Genomic DNA, 18,130 nt, shown 5'->3' on the forward strand with positions numbered 1-18,130 from the left:
GGACCACAAATGCAATTACATTCCGGACAACCCCAAATGATCCGTCACACCAGCATTGCTCGTCCACCCATGGGCTTTCGTCCTCAAATCGACACTCGTCCACCGATGGGTGGTCCTGTAGGAGGACCTCCTACTGCCCCAATTAACAACCGTTATCCCCGTCCACCTGTACTGGTCGAATCTGCCTCGACTCCAGCCAGAATCAATAATGCTCAAGCCTATCCACCCAATGGCTCTCCCAATGGTGCCGGTCCTTCCGGTCGTATTCCGGCCCATGGACGAATTACTCCCCAAGTTCCAGGTTATCCACCTTCTCAGGGTCCTCCTCCATCACACGGACCTCCATCTCAGGGCGCAGGGTATCCACCTTCTCAAGGCCCACCTCCATCATACGGACCTCCATCTCAAGGTCCAGGATATCCACCTTCTCAGGGTCCACCTCCATCACACGAACCTCCATCTCAAGGTCCAGGATATCCACCTTCTCAGGGTCCACCTCCATCACACGGACCTCCATCTCAAGGTCCAGGATATCCACCTTCTCAAGGATACCCGCCTTCACAGGGCCCACCACCACCTCATGGCCCTCCATCGCAAGGCGCAGGATATCCACCTTCTCAAGGATACCCACCTTCCCAGGGTCCTCCACCACCTCATGGCCCTTCATCCCAGGGCCAAGGATATCCTCCTTCTCAGGGTCCCCCTCCGTCTCATGGATCTTCGTCCCAGGGTCAGATATATCCACCTGCGCAAGGATATCCTCCTTCTCAAGGTCCTCCTCCATCTCACATTCAAGGATATCCACCTGCGCAAAGACCTCCTCTACCAAGCAGCCATAGTACTCCATCTCAAGGCTCAGGATACCCACCTGCACAAGGATATCCACCTTCTCATGGTCCCCCGTCTCACAGCCAAGGATTTCCTCCCCAGAGCCCGGGCCGTGTAGGATATCCTCCAAAGCCTTCTCCAAATGTACCCTCTGCGACGCTTCTCTTGCAACCATTCCATCCGGGACCTCCTGCACCTCAAGGTAAAGGTTAAATGAGATATTTGAATTTCATCAAACATTTTTTTGTTTTTATTACTATTTCTATTACTATTATCATTTCTGTTGTTGCTTACATAAATCCTGTACATATTTATCCAAATGTGTGTGTATATATTAGCCTATCCTTCACCCACAAGTCCAATGTCACCAGTCCAGTCTCGTCCTTATCCACCTCAACAGGGACGTCCTTACCCACCTCAACAAGCCCGACCTTTTGCACCACAGCTTCCCCCACGAAATGGTCGTCCTGGGCCTGGACCTGGACCTGGACCTACACATGGACCTACGCCTGTAATGTCACCTTCTAATGGTTATCCCATGCCTCAGAATAATTATCCACCTCATCCTTCTGGTGGTTATCCACCTTATTAGATTACAATGCTCTTTTTTTTGCTTTCCTTCTTCTTTTATTTATCTGATATAATTTTATCCTTGTACTAATATCGTTTATTGCTATCACAATTATTATTGCTACTATCACTACTATTATTTATTATATTATTATTTTTTATATTATATACACCTTTTACCAAAATGATGTCGCATATATAAGTGTTTATAAAATAGGATGACCTGCAAGTCAGTAATCAAAAAGCCTGGTATAATAGCATGGAAACTACTGCATGTCCCTTATCTTTATGACATGGTTCAAAGCAATTTATTAATCGATTATATACAAAAAAAAAGACGTAAATATATATATAGATGGCTTTCAAGAAGTTAGATTTGAAGTGTTTAGGATTTGTATTCTTTCTTACTTTTTCCAGTACGTGGTGGCGCTCATGGCTGCTATGTCTACTTGAAACCATAGCCACAATATATATAGATAGATATATAGATAGATAGGTTATTTACTAAAATATGATAATAAAAGACAAACAAGGCATCAAATCTATAAATTACTAGTGTTATTAAAGAAAAGCAATGGAAATGGATCTCATATTTTTAGACTGAAGTTTATCCAATGATATTGATCATCTTGATTTTTACTGCTTTCTTCTTTAGGGCTGTGGTGGTAGTACTGGTGCGGAGAAAGCACGTACACAGTAAAAGAGAGAGAGAGAGAGAGAAAGTAGAATGTGGAGTAGAGAAATCACATGAGAGTCAGACTAATTTCTTTTAGTCACTCTCTTTCAGCCACTTTTGTACCTCCTCTTAATATATTTTTATTTTTATTTTTATTATTTCTGTTTTGCTCTCTCTCTCTTTCTTTCTTTCTTTCTTTCACTTTTATTTTCAACGTAATATCCCGGAACAGCCTTTCTTCCTCTTTAATTTGATTTTAACATAACAATTTTCTCGCGTTAAAATCACCGTACAGTAAAGAATGGTAGGAGCTCCACTTTTATCCGTTTCCCGACGTGCCTTCAATTCATCCGGCCGTCTTAATGTCAAAAACAGGTAACTACATACTGCACCCAAAAAGAAAAAGATAAAAATATTAGTAAAGATTCATTGATTTAAAATCAATTAATGATCTGAATTATCCCTCAATAACATATATATATTCTTAAAAAAAAAGTTTGAGCTCCAATTACTCTACTGCCACAAAGACATTCGGCAACCAGTCCATCTTACCTCGCCTGCCTATCCCTGAACTCGATGCCACCGCTGCTCGTTACAAGCGCTCACTCTTACCCCTGCTGTCTGCTGCCGAACATGCCCAGGTGAGCCAGAAGATCGATCGGTTTGTGAAAAAGGACGGACTCGGCCAGACTCTTCAGGCACGCATGCATGCCCTGGATGAACAAGAAGCCAAACTTGGCCTGTCGTGGCTGGACCGTCTCTGGCTCAACCGCGGTTACCTCGAGTACCGCATCCCAACCGTCCTCAATGTCAACTGGTGGAGTCAGTTCCGCGACCACCCCGATGGTCTTATTTCTCAGGTTCCTGAAGGCACCATTACCGATTTCCAGATCTCTCGTTCGGCTGGTTTGGTTTCTGGTTTATTGGATTATTCTAACAAGATTAACGAGTAAGTTGATTTTATATACACTTTTTAGAGATAAAGAAAGAAAGGCAGAAAGAAACCTTTTATATATAATAATAATAATAATAATAATTATATGATTATGATTATAAAAGTGAGGCTATTCCTCCAGAGGCTTCACGATCAGGTCCCTTTTGTATGCATCAGATTAGACACATGTTTGGTACCAGTCGTATTGCTGCCAATCCCCGGGATACTATTGTCACCAGCTGCCCTGCAACAGCCAAGCACATTACTGTCATTTACAAGGACCAGATTTTTGCTGTACCTGTACTGGGACCCAATGGAGAGACTGTTCCTCTCAAGACTCTTGAAAAGTAAATTTATATAAAATGTATATGATATTATGATATTTGTGTACTTATTTTATTTTATCTATCTATTTATTCATTTACTAGTCAGTTGAGACAGGTTGTTTCAAGAGTCGATCAACTTCCCAAGGAACAGTTGCAGCCTCCTGTTGGATTAATGACCTCTGAACACCGTGACACCTGGGGAGAGGTTCGCAAAGAACTCGAGACTATCCCTACAAATGCAAGCACATTCAGTGCCATCGACAGCTCTCTGTTTACCTTGTGTCTCGATAACTACAGCTCACCTGACGATAAGGATCTTTCGCACCGCAACCTTGCTCACGGAAAGGGTGCCCACAACAGATGGTTTGACAAGGCACTCCAGATTATTGTAGAGAGTAATGGCCGTGCTGGTATTAATGGAGAGGTAAAAAAAATAAATAAAGGTTGGGCGTATGTATGTGTGTGTGTGTGTGTGTGTGTTGGGCAGTGGATTGATTTGTTATACTAATGTACTCTCTGTATATATTAGCACTCTCCTTGCGATGCTGTTGTTCCTCAGCGTACAGTGGAGTCTGTGTTGATGCAGTAAGTACCATTAATAAAATTAATTAAGAGTAGAGTGGATATTATTAACAAACAATATAAAAAAATATATTAACAATTATTGTTTTTGTTAGAGAACCTATTGTGGATAATCTGGCTACTTCAAATATCAGCCAATTACCTGCACCTACTCACCTGCAGTGGTCGATTTCTTCAAAGACTGACCAACAACTCAAGGCGGCACAAGAAAATGTGGACAAGTTGATTGCAGACTACGACAGTGTGCTATTGCACTACGATGCCTATGGCTCGGACTTTATGAAGAAAGCCAAGGTCAGTCCTGATGGCTGGCTCCAGATGGCCTACCAGCTGGCTTACTACAGACAGTACGGCAAACCCTGTCCTACCTACGAGTCTGCGTCTACCCGCAAGTTCTTGACTGGTCGTACAGAGACTGTCCGAAGCTGTTCGGTTGAATCTGTTGCCTTTACAAAGGCTTGGGACAACAAGGATATCCAGGCAAGAAATAATAAAAATATATTTATATATATATATATATTCTCATTGATATTAACATTGTATGTTTATATAGATGAAGGATAAGTTGGCTCTGTTTGGAAACGCTATTGCTTCTCAGTCAGAGTACATGAAGGCATCCTCTAACGGTAAGATTATATACCCTTATGCTTATTTGACAAGGTTAAATAACAAACTGACCAACAAATCATATTGTATTAAAATAATACACAATCACTTTATATATATATATATATGTTTGTGGTAAGTAAGGTCATGGTGTGGATAGACATTTGCTTGGTCTTCGTTGCCAAATGACCCCTGAGGAGGCTGCTTCGGAAGAGGCTGCTATTTTCCAGGATCCTTCTTACTGGGGATCCCAGTACTGGCTTCTGTCGACCTCCAACACTTCTCCAGGTGATCTTTCGTGGGGTGGATTTGGCGCAGTTGTTCCCGAGGGATACGGTGCCAACTATGCAATTGCCAAACAAGGTGTTAAGATGAGCATTTCTGCCTGGAACTCTTGTGCAGACACTGATGCCACTAGCTTCCGCAAGACTGTGCGTGGTGTATTAGATGAGTTTGGACAAGTTGCAGAAGATTACCTTGTTCAAAAATAAATATATATATATATATGTGTGTGTGTGTGTGTGTATTTCATATCTCATATGTCGCATATACTATATAAAATAAAATGTATAATAGTAATAGTAATAGTAATGATAATGATAATAATAATAATATTGGTAATGGATTTTTGATATTTTATTTTATGTTATTTTTTATTTGCTTGATAAATGAGAAATGATGCTGCAAATAATAGTAATAATAATTGGAAATAAAGAGGAATATGGAGATTTAAGCAATGAAGGGGAACATGGACTTGCGGTTGCGAGGATAATCAGGGAAATCCTTACGGTAGCTCTTGTGCTTCTTTACTGCCCAGACGTACATTTGACCAGTAGCAACAATGTTAAAGAGGAAGGCTATAAAAAAAAGTAATAAACACATTAATATTTCATATATTTTTTTTTGACAATTTAATTAAGAATATCATTAGAAAGACATCTTACCACTCCAGCTGGTTGACAGGAAGCAGACAGCAGTCCATGCAATTGTCTCAAAGAGATAGTTGGGGCAGGACACTAAATCAAAGCCATAGCCATAAGGAATGGCACGGGTGCGGGTTCCTGGGGGACGCAAGTTGCGAAGGGTGATGTGGTTCAAGAGGTTGGAGAATTCTGCCCACTAACATAATGATAAACGATAAGGTTATTAATATTAAATATTAATGATTGGTAATAATTTTGTTGAGTTTCTTTTTTTGTGTTTTTGTTTGTTTGTTGAGTCCCCCCTTTTTGTTTTGTTTTGTTTTTTGTTTTTTGTTTGCATGTGCTTTGTTGTGATTTTTTTTTTGTTTTATATCTCAGAAATTCAATCTTCTACGGCTGACAAACGTAAAAAAAAAACAGGCTAAAGTAAAGGGGTTACGAATCACCCAAATATTATCTATCTATTAATCTCAAATAAAGAGAGAGAGAGAAAGAGAGAAAATGTTACGTACCGCCCAGACAGCAACACTACCCCACAGCCAGACATCACTTCTGGTTGCAGCTGCTTTACCAGCTCCATACCAGGGACCGTAGACCCAGTAGGCCAGATTGATGCCAGACAAGAACCAGTAATGAGCCGAGTTCTTGAATACGTTCATGAAAGGCATAGTTCCGTGAGAGAAACGATGGACAAACACGGTCTCCAATTCACGCTTCAAGAAATGAAGCATGACCATGGCATACACAGCCTTTTGCATAGGGGAGTGTTCGAACGAACCCTTGTAGAACACGCCCGAAAGATAGTAAAACAAAGGGTGGATAACCAATGGACCTCCATACTCAATCAAGAACACCGTTCTCCATCCAATCTGAGGGCCTACAAATGTCGATAGATTAAAAACATTTGTTTATCACATATCTCTTGAGTAATTAACATAATGCATGACGCGTCTAAAGCATTCTATCTAGAATCTCTTTTTTTTTTAAAAAAAAAGAGAAAAATAACTAACCAAGGTCTTTAAAGAGAATAATATCATTTTCTTGAACACCAGACTCAGCAAGGGTCTTGTCAATGCTCAGGACTTTCTTGTCAGAGTTTGTCAGGCGTTGACGGTCGGGATAGTACTTTGGGAACTTTGATTCGAGTGCCTTTGCTACATCCAGCACAGTGACAGTCGAAGGTGTTCCTTCAAACTCAAGAGTCACAGGGAACTTGGTCGACTTTGGATTGCGCGATGCAATTGTAATCTTCATTTTTTAAAGTAAAAATAAAAACAAAAAAATTAGAAGAAAAGAAGGCTTGAATTATAGATATAGATATTTAAATATATAAATTAATTTATTTTTTTTATTAATCTTGTGTAAAAATAAAATAAAAATCTCAAGAATTGGGGAATAGACCTAAAATATAAAATTGAATCATGTTCTGACATTGAAATCGCATTAAGCCAGTCAGGCAGACAGGCAGACAGGCAAACAGACAAAGATAAAGACAGAGAGATTTATATTTACACAAGAAAATAAAGGAGTAAAAAAAAATAAGCGTGTAAAAATAAGCATAAATTTGATCTTTATTCAAGGTAATTAATGTGTGTGTATATAAGATTTTTACAACCTGTGTAAGACAACCAGGCAGGCAGGCAGGCAGGCAGGCAGGCAGGCAGGCAGGTAGGTAGATAGGTAGACAGGTAGACAGGTAGACAGGTAGACAAGCAGGTTCTACAGCTGTATAGACAAAATACATATAAATAATCATTCTTATAAAAAACAAGTAATTTTTCTTGTATTTATTTATTTATTTATTTAATTCGAAAAATTCTTGTTTGCATTATAAATATATACATATATATACACACATACACACACTTTGTGTATTTCTTTTTCTACCTCTCTACCTCTTTCTCTCTTTCTCTCTTTCAAACACACACACACACAGAGAGATATATCTTTACTGCTATTTTTATTATACTCTCTACTCTTAACTTTCAACCGCTACTGCTACTGCTACTGCTACTGCCTAATTCTTTCTTCATACATTATGCAAAGGTCTCATCAACAAGACTCTTATTCACTCTCTACTCTAATGAGTCAGCCCAAAGAACCTGTTTATCCAGATGCCTCTCCTAAATCACGATTACAAACCACAAAAGCATCTCCACCCCGAACACCTCTTCGCCATATTATCCTTCCTGATTCCCGCGTCCCGGTCTTTTCACCATCCGCCTCATTCTCACTCCAGAAATCTCCCGAAACAAACCCAAACTTTAAAGCGAATGTCAGACCAAAAACAAATGTTGCCAAAGAATTTGCTAGACCCTCACCACTACTAAACTCATCAAGACCCTCAACCACCGATAGAACCAATACCTCGATTCTCACAAAGACAACATCAACAACAACTCCACCAATAACAACTCCACCAACCCCAACATCAGCCACATCAGCAACTTGTACAACCCCATGGACAAGAAAAGAATGGGAAGACCTTGAGAGATGGTACGTCCTGACAGACCGCGACATTGAGCAAGCCTCAAGGGGATTCTATCGTCACTACTCTCTCCTGCCGACCGAACAACTCCAGATCAACGGCAAAACAAAACAGGGGACAAGGGAGTTGTGGCCACTAAAGGACGTCCAATGGCGTTGTCGGTGCCTCGATACCAATGCTCGTTTCAGATATGGAAAACTGCCATCCGAGAGAGTCATCCGAACTGTGGACAAGAAACGAAAACGAGAATTGGACAACAACGATAACGATAATAATGACGATGACGATGATAGCAATAATGATAATGCTCATAATAGCAGTAAAAATAACCGTTATATTAATAAGAATAATACCATTGGAAATAATCAGACACCATCACAATCACCAAGCCAAACACCAAGAATAAAACCATCAAAAGCTTCACCAACGACAGGAACAGAAAAGGCTGAAAAGAAGAGACCAAAGCTGGCTGCCACTAGACAAAGTAGTAGCTTTATGGATTGGATATCAGAGACTCTATTCTCCTAATCAAACTAAGCCAGGCCAAAGGCGCAAAAGAAGAAGAAGAATCATAATAGTAACTGCTTTATATATCTATCTATATCTATATCTATATTTCTTTCTCTTTCTCTGTGAGTGGGTAAGATAGATTGATAGGTCCATGAATGGGTACATCTTGCTTCCTAGAGAAATAACATACACACATACAGAGTGAGAGAAAGGGAAAGGGAAATATGAATTGCACAGTTTTATTTACTTTCTATCTTTTGTTTCATCATTTTAAATACAATAGAAATAATAAGTGATTGAGCAATAGGTATATAAAACGTAGGAACATAAAATAGTGCGCAAATTATTAACAAGATTAACAAGTTTGTTTCATGAAATAAACATCTACATCTACTATATCTCTTTCTGATTGTCTTCAATAACACCATTTCTTGCGCATTTGAAGCTGGATCAAGTAGGTGTACAATCATACATAAGAAACAACAGCTACGCACTATAATCCAAATGGAAATACAAGTGAACAGAAAAAAGAGATAGAAACAGGAATATCAATATCAATATATTTGTCGATCATGTCGATCGATGCTTATAGTTAGATCTGCAATCAAAGCGTGAAAGGATGTCTTCATTTTCCAGTAAATCCTCTCTTTTTAGTATCTCGAAAGTTAGACCATGGTCTATAACAAGTTCTTTGACTTGTGTGTACCGACTGCAATCATAACTATGAGTATCAAATAATCGTTCCTCCTTTCTTTTGTTGTTGTAAAAAAACTCTTACCTAAAAAAGTCTCTCACGTTATTTGGCTCAGTGCTTAAACCTGCGTAATCAATGATTACCAACCTGACAGGCTTGAATTTTCTGTCAAGTATGGTACATAAATCTGTAACATATTATTGTAATGAGTAAGTAGAATATCAGCCCACAGGTAAGGAGCCATTGTATTACCATTCATGTTGCCGGCACAGTCAATTAACACATTCAGATATTTTGAACAGTCTTTCTTGCTGTCTCTAACCATCAAAGGCTCGTCTGCTTTTGAGCTTGGAGATACAAATATTTTTGTGCAGAGGCACCGATTTTTCAGCCTATCTGCCATTTTCTGTAGAAGAGAGCATCTTGTCTCAAGACTTTCCTTTCCAGGTGATTTACGAGCATATCCAATGGTTGTCATTGGATGGACTCTAAGGTAGCTGTGGTATTTTGTCAAGTCGTTCATGGCATCCACCTCTACAAACCAGGCCTGAGTAAGAGATTCACTTTTATCTCCTTTTTTTTGCTCTTACCCAAGAACTTGTCTTTTAACACCCACAGTGTACGTCCTTCAACCATCTTTCCAGAATGGCGTACGGCTTTCCGCTGTCCCCATTTGTTTGTTTTATTGACCCATGCTTCTATCTGTCTTGGGGACTGTGAGCATGGACCAAACCTTTTTTCTAATATTTCTTTTAGACTTGTTGAGTCTACAAAAATCTTATCGTGCATCTCTTCGTCGGAAATTGGTTTTTTTAATGACATTATATTGTCAAAATGCTTTAAGGCATCTTCTTTCTTTATCGTACTATCATAAAGCATATTTAAGTACAAAAAAACGGTAGAGGAAGATTGAATTTACCTGTGTGTTTACGAATAATTTTTGGTAACATTTCAAGTAAATTTTTCTCAATTGAGACGTAACTATCTTCACTTGAAACGCTAGAAATTGAATCTTTTCGTCGTTTGCTTGAAAGTGGAGCTGATTCAGAGACAGCTGGCCGGGAAGAACCTTCTTTGTGTTCCGTGTTATCTAAAACAGCTTACAGCAATCCTAAGCACTTGGTATAAGATGCACGTATATATATATACCTTCCATTGGATATGTTAAGTATATATACGAATTTACAGTCTGGACCTTGATTGAGATGGCTGTAGGGTGGACAGGGTTACTGTCATGGACATAGACAGGGACCATTTCAATATCCCTCATCTTTGACATTACCAATTCATGATTGGCAATGATTTTAGAGTCATAGCCTAGTACTATGCATGCAGCTACAGGGGCGGTCATTGGTGGGATAGGCATTATGTGTGAGGTATTCGGGATTGTTTATGGGTTAGTATCTCAATAATGGGAAAAGTAGATACTGTGAGAGTGTTATTTATTAAAGGTGCTCTTCAGCGATCTCGGTATAATTATTTTGGTGATTGCCATTCACCAGCGTACGAGGGAATTGTCGAGGGAATTGCATCGAGGGAATTGAACCACGTCATATAAGATTCCAATTGTTATTCAGCATCTGTTTTTAAATTATTTACTAAAATACCCTGCCCATTTTTATTTTTTTGCTAATGATTTGTTTCATTTTCTATAGAAAATGAGCTTTATAAAGTATGTTCGTTTAGTACATCCGTTTTTGTAGCTAGAGTCCTTATTCTAGAAATTTTGTCAATTCCCTCGACAATTCCCGCGTACGTTGGTGAATGGCATGAATTGAGAGACTACAGCTACAACTATTTAATATTATGAAACATTACCCGAGTATCTGGGTCGGAATACTAAAATATTACCAATAGCATAAATGCTCTTCTTTACTGAAACTCTCGGGCTGATCTGACTGGAAAAGTATCATATCAATTGGTCTTTCCGGATCTTTCCAGAAGAACAATACTCCTGGAAGATGGCTCATTGTGATAAAGAATACTTAAGAAAACACTGAATTACGAATTAGAAAAACATATAAATATCAGTAGATAGTTCCGTGTAGAAAAACAATCGAATTTTATTTTTCTTTTACTTTTCTTTGAAATAAAATAACCTACACAAATTCGCACGAATTCCTTCGTCTATATTTCTATTTGTTTATTTCTGCCTACAACACGCAGAGTGTTTGACTTACCATTAAATGCGCAGAATTTTCGAGTTACCATCACATGCGCAAAATGTTCGACTCACCATCACATGCGCAGAATGTTTGACTTACCATCACCTGCGCAGAATGTTTGACTTACCATCACATGTGCAAAATGTTCGACTTACCATTACATGCGCAAAATGTTTGACTTACCATTACATGCGCAGAATGTTTGACTTACCATCACATGCGCAGAATGTTCGAGTTACCATCACATGCGCGAAATGTTCGACTTACCAACACATGCGCAGAATGTTCGAGTTACCATCACATGCGCGAAATGTTCGACTTACCATCACATGCGCGAAATATTCGAGTTACCATCACATGCGCGAAATGTTCGACTTACCAACACATGCGCAGAATGTTCGAGTTACCATCACATGCGCGAAATGTTCGACTTACCATCACATGCGCGAAATATTCGAGTTACCATCACATGCGCGAAATGTTCGACTTACCAACACATGCGCAGAATGTTCGAGTTACCATCACATGCGCGAAATGTTCGACTTACCATCACATGCGCGAAATATTCGAGTTACCATCACATGCGCGAAATGTTCGACTTGCCAACACATGCGCAGAATGTTCGAGTTACCAACACATGCGCGAAATTTTCGAGTTACCATCACATGCGCAGAATGTTCGACTTACCATGTGGTATTGCAGGTACGAAACAATAGAAAAGTAATAAATTTGGAAAATAGAGACGTATAGAAACACTTTGAGACTATACATAAGTTGTCCTTTATTTATAAATAAAAAGTGTTTCTTTTTATAAGAAAACACAATATGTTCTTGTCATTACGTCTTAGTTTCTTAAGGCTTTATTCCTTTATTATATTTGGTTATTAGAGTGTATTTATTGCTTAACTAGTGCCAGTGTTAAAATTATGATATCAAGTCATAAATTGTACTTCTTTAGCTCTTAGCTATACTTTTCTCTTTACACTAGGGCTTTAGGCCTTCCTACTAAATTAGTTATATGTAAATCAGACACAGGTTACCTGGCAGTATGTTATAATTATCTTAATGATCTTTAAGGTATTATTTACAGCACTAACTGTAATACATATTGGTCGGATTACTTAATTGTGTTTATATATTTTTTATGTTGACAAGAAGATAACTACTAAACTATCCCAGTATGAATATGTTTTTTATATGTGATGAATCCAGCAGCCAAGTGTCTGGATCACCACAAATCCTATCGACATTCTATATTACAGAGCTGCTTATTATTAATAAATATTTATCCGAGTTTATATTACTTTTATGGGGTGATTTTTTTTTAAAAATAAATGCATATTATTGTAAATGAGTATTGACTACTGCTGTAATTGAGAATAAGTTTAAAGGAAATAATATAAGTCCTCAGCTATTCCAGTCAAAGGTGTCTACTGATTACTTTATTATTTAACACGCGGGTTTATCATGCACGATAGTGATTATATTTTATATGATGATATCACCATAATATGGGATACATCAATGAATTATAAAAAGCATAATTATAACTCACAAACACATTTACTTTCTATGTTAATACTTCATCGGGACTACACACCTTTATATAATTAATCTTATTTACAACAGACGTCAACGGCTTTGTCTCTTTTTCGTTTTCCCAAGGCAGTGGACTGCAAAAATTTGACCCACTCTCCCCTCTTCCCTTCAATTTGGCCTTTGAACCTTTATTTCAATATATCATTCACATCTCTCTATTCGAATATTTCCTCTTCAACATCATCCCTTGTATTTCCCCTTCTTATCTAATTATTTTACACAAACCTCTCAACGTATTTGCTTATGCCGATGGATTATTCATACTCCTCCCTCCCCCTTCCGATCATGTATCTCTGCTCTCCCTGCTCTCCGTGTACGCTGAGGCCTCTAATACCCGCGTTAACCTTGGCAAGACCGTTACCGTTTCCCTCTCTGACCGTTTCATGCTGCATTGGGGTCCTGTCCTGTCCTTGGCCGATATCACCAACCTCCACAGTCGCAACTCTGTCGATGCAATCCACTGCCTAGGTTTTCATCTACTCTCGCATCCTCGTCAACTAGACTCCTTCCGCTATGCCCTCCTCAGCAAGATCGACTTTCATTGTCTTGTCCTAGCTAGATGTTGCCTGTCTGTCCGTGGTAAAAGCCTGGTTGATAATCCCCTTCTGCTCATCACCATATGGTACGTTCTCTACTTCATGCTTGCACCGCCTTATTTATCAACCGTCATCTGCAAGTCCATTCGCATTTACCTTTCCCTCGGTACGGGTAGCCCAGTGTGAGAACTTCACTGTCAGCCACGAAGCAAGGATAATTTGGGACTCTTGGAACCCAAGTGCCTACAAAAGGCTCAACAACTACGCTGGATCTTGCTTATCCCTCAGGATTCGCATGCTCGGTTTCAGTACATCTTTCCTTACCTCGCATTCATACTTTTGTAACCTCCACATTTCTCTTTATTCGATCTTCTTTCATAACCATCCTTACGGGCTGGTACTTTCTCTTACGCCCAAATCTTCCTTCCTCATTCCGATTTTCTCCTCCTACCGCTCTCACTCTTCCGGTACAAGCCATCTGGGCCTCCCTTTCTCCATTCTCAATACCTCGCTGGAATCTCAAAGGGATCTACTTCCACCACGCCTGCATGATCGACTACCGAGATTGTCACTGTTGGATATCACACCATGACATATGATATGTCCGCAATCGCCTTCTCGCCTACTTTCGCCATCTTGAAGAACCCAAAATTGTTCTATGGTTATAGTTCATTTTTTTACTCTTTTCTGCCTCAGTAGGCTCCCATCAACCTGTGGATGACCTCTTTTCCCCCGTGCCTATCGTTCAAATCGGCGGTCGCCCTGTCCATAAGACTTTGACAGGGTCTCTCTGAAGTCACCTTCTCATCTCTCCTTCCTCCCTACCTCGTACTGAAATTTATTGGAAATTGTTTCGGCGGTGGTCACTTCCACACAGCACACGTTCTCTGTGGTGGAGATTCTTCTGGCGACAGGTCCCAACCACTGAGTTTGTCTTCAGCCGTACCTCATCTTTCCTTTCTAACCCGAGCTGTCCTATCTATCTTTCCGTGGTAGACTCTCTCCAACATTTTGTCTTTTTTTGCCCTCGCAAGTTTCCAGTATGGAGGTTGGTGTTGCAACAACCGTCTTAGTCCTGGTCTATTTTTGACGTTGGTTGGCTGCTCACTTGTACTTGGCTTTCTCGTTCCGTTTCCTCCTCTCTTCAAATTGCGATTCCCTCCACCACGGTTCACAACATTTGGAGCGCACATTTGGGAAGAAAGGGAAACTGTTAAAGACAAGTTCCCAATGTAGTCGCAACTAATGCAATGGTGACCATGTGTAGATCTCATAATTTCAACACCATTTAGTTAGCATTCATCAATCGATTCCCTAGCTGTGGTTTTATCTTTTCTTTATTTTCGCTTTCAAAAGCCGAGCACTATTGCGTCGGCAGTATCAATAAATTCAAGAAAAAATCTTTTTATGTAAAATGGGCATTATTTGCAAATGAATTTTATTGGCTAAAATAAATTTTTATATATTTTTCCATTACCGACGATTATCACGAATGATGACTCGTAATAAGTACAGGAACATTGATTTGTCGTTTGCAAGCCACATTTCTTTTATTTAAAAAAAAAATATATAAATATTAAAAAAATTAATATCCTTGGAAATCTATATCCTTTCTTTTTCTTTTACTTCATTCTTTTTAAACAACCTATAAAACTCTTTTTTGATATGGCAAGAAACAAACCGTAAGTCTTTAGTTCTTAAAATATAATTAAATGTACTATAGTATAGTATAGCAACAAAAGCAAGCAATAAGAAGCATAAAAGTATGAAAGTATTCCGAATGATCGAAAACCTATAACGTCTTAATCTCTCTATGTGGATTAAACAAAAAGAAAACTGATTTAATGAGCCTGACGGAATACTTTCTACAAAAAACTTTTTTTTATTCTCTTTAATTGCTTTACTGCTTTTTTGCTATGTTTTTTGTTGATTGTCATTTATATTTTTATAAAAAAAAATGAAGATGAAAAGCCTTTACAAGCCACAAAAATATGTATACTCATATTGTCTCTCTATTTTTTTTAAAAAAATAGTTAATTTTCCGTATCTTTGTAAAGAGAACGAACATTGGGGAGCAAGATCTTGTGTAGATTTGTAGCTTAGAGTAATAAATATATAAATATTTCTATCATCAAAATTGTATAATAAATTGAAACAAAATAAAATAAAATCTATTTCCAAAAAAATGTTTTTCATGTTGTAAATGTTGTGTATAGGAATTTTAAGGAAAAAATGAAATTTTGTGTTTTTTTTTTGTAAAGAATTATTTTATTTATTTATTGAATTTTTGAAACTACATGCACAGAAAGCCAAAAGAAACTCTTCTCTACTTGTACATATCCAACTAGCCTATTCATACACACCCACACCCACATAAAGATAGAGAGTGAAATATAATGATGCATTATATTATAGTGTGTGTTTTTACAAGGTAAAATATAGAGAATGAAAGAAATAGAAAAGGTGTGGTGTAGTAAAATATATATATATAAATAAAAAAGAGCCTTCTCCCAAAAAAAATAGATTATATTTTTTTGTTAGAGTTCATAACCAACCAGAACAAAGCCTGGTTCTTGTTGGTAGACCGAGGGATGAACGAGGGCAAATCCCATGTACATCAATGCACGAAGTACAATATTGACTAGAGAGAAATGTATAGAGAGAGAGAGAGAGAGAATGATATACATACACAAGAAAACATATGTATAAATATAAACACACGCACAACACACGCACAAAATGCACACACAGAACACACAGAACACACAGCACATATACATATATGTATATTGTCATAGTGATATTTTTCTTATTATCAAGTAATATACATATAAATATATATATATAATATGTATATATGTATTGTGTGTATGTGTGCTACAACTTGATAAATAATTGGAAATTTTTCTCTTACCAGCTTCTTTTCCGCGCTTGTCAACTGCAATCACAAGGGCTTCACAACCTGTCTTTTCTTCGGCCAATTCAATCAAATGAGTAATGCTATGTACAAATACAGAAAATAATAAAAATCAGAATATCATCGAATATATATTTGTGTATTGGAGTCACAAATAAGCAAATGTTTTTTTTCCTCTTCGATACCCTCCTCCTTCTATTATTACTATTATTATTATTTTAGGTAGCTATGTGTCGTTGTACCTCTATCTATCTATCTATCTATCTATATTTGCTCTCTCTTTTTTTTTTACCATGATTGAAACTCGCCATCAGACCAACCAAGGAGACCAATCGCATGTTCACCCGCAAAAGGAGAGCTGAGAAAGACGGTTCGTTGGTAAATAAATGCTTGAGATTCGAGGATCCCACCACCACCTACTTTGTTGTTGCTGTTGTAGTTGTGCCTGAGTGCGGTGGTGATGGTCATGATTTCATGCACAGTCTGGAAAATAGGACTGGAAGGTCCAAACAATGAACAGACAAAATCGTCTTTTTATATATATATATATTAAAAAATGATCATTGAAATAACAAACAAAACTTTGTGAGTCACTTTTTTGTGTGTGTTTTAAAGATGTATAGTATATATATACCTTTGGACCTCTTGGTAAACTCAATCATATCACGAGGAATTCGTTCGTCTTCATCTTCATCTTCCCATTTTGATTGAGATGAAAACGAGCCAGTTGGCAAGGACAGATTGTCTGCTGTTGTTGTTGTTGCTGTTGTTGTTGTTATTGCTGCTGTTGTATTTGTTGTACTTGTTTTTGTGTTTATGGCTTGTGTCAATAATGTTGCTGCAGTTGCAGTCGCAGTTGCGGTTGCAGTTGCAGTTGCCGCTCTTGGTGACATGGTTTGAAGGGGAATCGAGACACCCATAGTGTGCCCATGACCACCGCCATTTTTGTTGTTTTTGGTTTTATTATTATTATTGCTATTGCTATTATTACTACTTGCGATAATCATTCTGGCTGATAATAATGTTCTTGACTTTGTATTATACGAGTTTTGTGCTTATTAGGTTTATTAGGTTTACTAAACGCAAAATTCTTTTCCTTGGTGTCCTTGGAAAAGATTGTGCTGGAAGCGTAAAGGAAAATGACGATATTCTTGTCCAGTGCTGCTACTCTTTTTCCTTTTGGACGGTCACTGTAAAGAATAAGGTGAGTTTATTGATTGATCGATTGATTGATTAATATTCATATTAAATATAAAGATAAAAGGATGTTCTTACCTGATGGCACGCCCGAAACTACCTGAAGGAGAAAAGGAGGGGGGGGGATAGAAGAAAGAAAGAAAGAAAGAAAGAGAAAAGAGAGAGAGGAGAGAGAGAGAAAATAGAGTGTAGTATGTGTTTATTGGTTTTGGTGTTTGTTGAAGAGATTGAGTATCTAGTATAACTTGGAAGAAGTATAAGAAGAAGAAGTTCTCTTGGTTCTTTTGTTGGTGTGCAAGATTGGTAAGAGAAAGAAAGAAAGAAAAGGAAGAAAAGAGAAAATTAAAATAATTAATTAAGAAATTGAAATAATAATACAAACCAAAAAAAATCTGTTCATCGGAGACCGAAATTGTACAATAAATAAATCAATACAAAATATACAGAATATACAAAAATATAAAGGGGGGCGAAGGGGAAGGGGTTTTCTGGCTATTAAGAAAAGAGTACCGCATGACCGTGTGAGAATGCAAAACAAAAAATAAAATAAAAAAATAAAAATTACAGTACCAAATTAAA

General features: G+C 38.0%; 8 protein-coding genes across 8 annotated transcripts; 3 read left to right on the plus strand and 5 right to left on the minus strand.

The window, feature by feature from the left end:
* Positions 1-2,275: 2,275 nt before the first annotated feature.
* On the plus strand, positions 2,276-5,159 carry PHYBLDRAFT_180138 (hypothetical protein). The gene is made up of 8 exons (XM_018438269.1): positions 2,276-2,449; positions 2,571-3,023; positions 3,134-3,355; positions 3,437-3,758; positions 3,864-3,919; positions 4,012-4,357; positions 4,470-4,542; positions 4,667-5,159. Exons 1-8 carry the CDS (start codon positions 2,376-2,378, stop codon positions 5,011-5,013), a joined length of 1,893 nt encoding a protein of 630 aa, XP_018294618.1. The 5' UTR covers positions 2,276-2,375; the 3' UTR covers positions 5,014-5,159.
* On the minus strand, positions 5,133-6,709 carry PHYBLDRAFT_122804 (hypothetical protein). Its single transcript, XM_018428889.1, has 4 exons — positions 6,456-6,709; positions 5,958-6,322; positions 5,467-5,641; positions 5,133-5,379 (listed from the first exon to the last, which is right to left on the minus strand). The coding sequence occupies exons 1-4, from the start codon at positions 6,697-6,699 to the stop codon at positions 5,252-5,254; spliced, it is 912 nt and encodes a 303-aa protein (XP_018294619.1). The 5' UTR covers positions 6,700-6,709; the 3' UTR covers positions 5,133-5,251.
* A 650-nt stretch (positions 6,710-7,359) lies between these two features.
* Positions 7,360-8,838, plus strand: PHYBLDRAFT_180140 (hypothetical protein). Its single transcript, XM_018438270.1, has one exon. It carries the CDS (start codon positions 7,484-7,486, stop codon positions 8,459-8,461), a length of 978 nt encoding a protein of 325 aa, XP_018294620.1. The 5' UTR covers positions 7,360-7,483; the 3' UTR covers positions 8,462-8,838.
* A 175-nt stretch (positions 8,839-9,013) lies between these two features.
* Positions 9,014-10,503, minus strand: PHYBLDRAFT_63208 (hypothetical protein; the record flags this gene model as incomplete). The annotated part of the gene is made up of 6 exons (XM_018441086.1): positions 9,014-9,194; positions 9,222-9,324; positions 9,390-9,671; positions 9,728-9,988; positions 10,057-10,227; positions 10,287-10,503. 6 exons carry the CDS (start codon positions 10,501-10,503, stop codon positions 9,014-9,016), a joined length of 1,215 nt encoding a protein of 404 aa, XP_018294621.1.
* Positions 10,504-11,323: 820 nt separating this feature from the next.
* On the plus strand, positions 11,324-12,378 carry PHYBLDRAFT_63207 (hypothetical protein; the record flags this gene model as incomplete). Its single annotated transcript, XM_018441085.1, has 2 exons — positions 11,324-12,004; positions 12,268-12,378. 2 exons carry the CDS (start codon positions 11,324-11,326, stop codon positions 12,376-12,378), a joined length of 792 nt encoding a protein of 263 aa, XP_018294622.1.
* A 494-nt stretch (positions 12,379-12,872) lies between these two features.
* Positions 12,873-14,711, minus strand: PHYBLDRAFT_165111 (hypothetical protein; the record flags this gene model as incomplete). The annotated part of the gene is made up of 5 exons (XM_018435163.1): positions 12,873-12,902; positions 13,594-13,680; positions 13,829-13,966; positions 14,025-14,072; positions 14,403-14,711. The coding sequence occupies 5 exons, from the start codon at positions 14,709-14,711 to the stop codon at positions 12,873-12,875; spliced, it is 612 nt and encodes a 203-aa protein (XP_018294623.1).
* A 981-nt stretch (positions 14,712-15,692) lies between these two features.
* On the minus strand, positions 15,693-16,858 carry PHYBLDRAFT_157949 (hypothetical protein). Its single transcript, XM_018433702.1, has 3 exons — positions 16,647-16,858; positions 16,352-16,437; positions 15,693-16,078 (listed from the first exon to the last, which is right to left on the minus strand). Exons 1-3 carry the CDS (start codon positions 16,820-16,822, stop codon positions 15,975-15,977), a joined length of 366 nt encoding a protein of 121 aa, XP_018294624.1. The 5' UTR covers positions 16,823-16,858; the 3' UTR covers positions 15,693-15,974.
* Positions 16,859-16,988: 130 nt separating this feature from the next.
* PHYBLDRAFT_77310 (hypothetical protein) lies at positions 16,989-17,852 on the minus strand (the record flags this gene model as incomplete). The annotated part of the gene is made up of 2 exons (XM_018443245.1): positions 16,989-17,544; positions 17,630-17,852. Coding segments are annotated over 2 exons (410 nt in total), but the record flags the coding sequence as incomplete, so codon positions are not given.
* Positions 17,853-18,130: the final 278 nt, after the last annotated feature.

This window comes from Phycomyces blakesleeanus (assembly GCF_001638985.1).
Source record: "Phycomyces blakesleeanus NRRL 1555(-) unplaced genomic scaffold PHYBLscaffold_5, whole genome shotgun sequence".
Taxonomy (NCBI): Eukaryota; Fungi; Mucoromycota; class Mucoromycetes; order Mucorales; family Phycomycetaceae; genus Phycomyces; species Phycomyces blakesleeanus.

Excerpts from the sequence above, each read along its gene's own strand:
- PHYBLDRAFT_180138 (XM_018438269.1), top strand. The coding sequence starts at position 2,376 with ATGGTAGGAGCTCCACTTTTATCCGTTTCCCGACGTGCCTTCAATTCA. Across the intron at positions 3,356-3,436 it reads CCTCTCAAGACTCTTGAAAA|TCAGTTGAGACAGGTTGTTT; the intron begins GTAAATTTATAT and ends TTCATTTACTAG. Across the intron at positions 3,920-4,011 it reads GTGGAGTCTGTGTTGATGCA|AGAACCTATTGTGGATAATC; the intron begins GTAAGTACCATT and ends TGTTTTTGTTAG.
- PHYBLDRAFT_122804 (XM_018428889.1), bottom strand. The coding sequence starts at position 6,699 with ATGAAGATTACAATTGCATCGCGCAATCCAAAGTCGACCAAGTTCCCT. Across the intron at positions 6,323-6,455 it reads TATTCTCTTTAAAGACCTTG|GCCCTCAGATTGGATGGAGA; the intron begins GTTAGTTATTTT and ends CGACATTTGTAG. Across the intron at positions 5,642-5,957 it reads GTAGTGTTGCTGTCTGGGCG|TGGGCAGAATTCTCCAACCT; the intron begins GTACGTAACATT and ends TCATTATGTTAG.
- PHYBLDRAFT_180140 (XM_018438270.1), top strand. The coding sequence starts at position 7,484 with ATGCAAAGGTCTCATCAACAAGACTCTTATTCACTCTCTACTCTAATG.
- PHYBLDRAFT_157949 (XM_018433702.1), bottom strand. The coding sequence starts at position 16,822 with ATGACCATCACCACCGCACTCAGGCACAACTACAACAGCAACAACAAA. Across the intron at positions 16,438-16,646 it reads GATGGCGAGTTTCAATCATG|CATTACTCATTTGATTGAAT; the intron begins GTAAAAAAAAAA and ends ATTTGTACATAG. Across the intron at positions 16,079-16,351 it reads CAAGCGCGGAAAAGAAGCTG|TCAATATTGTACTTCGTGCA; the intron begins GTAAGAGAAAAA and ends ATTTCTCTCTAG.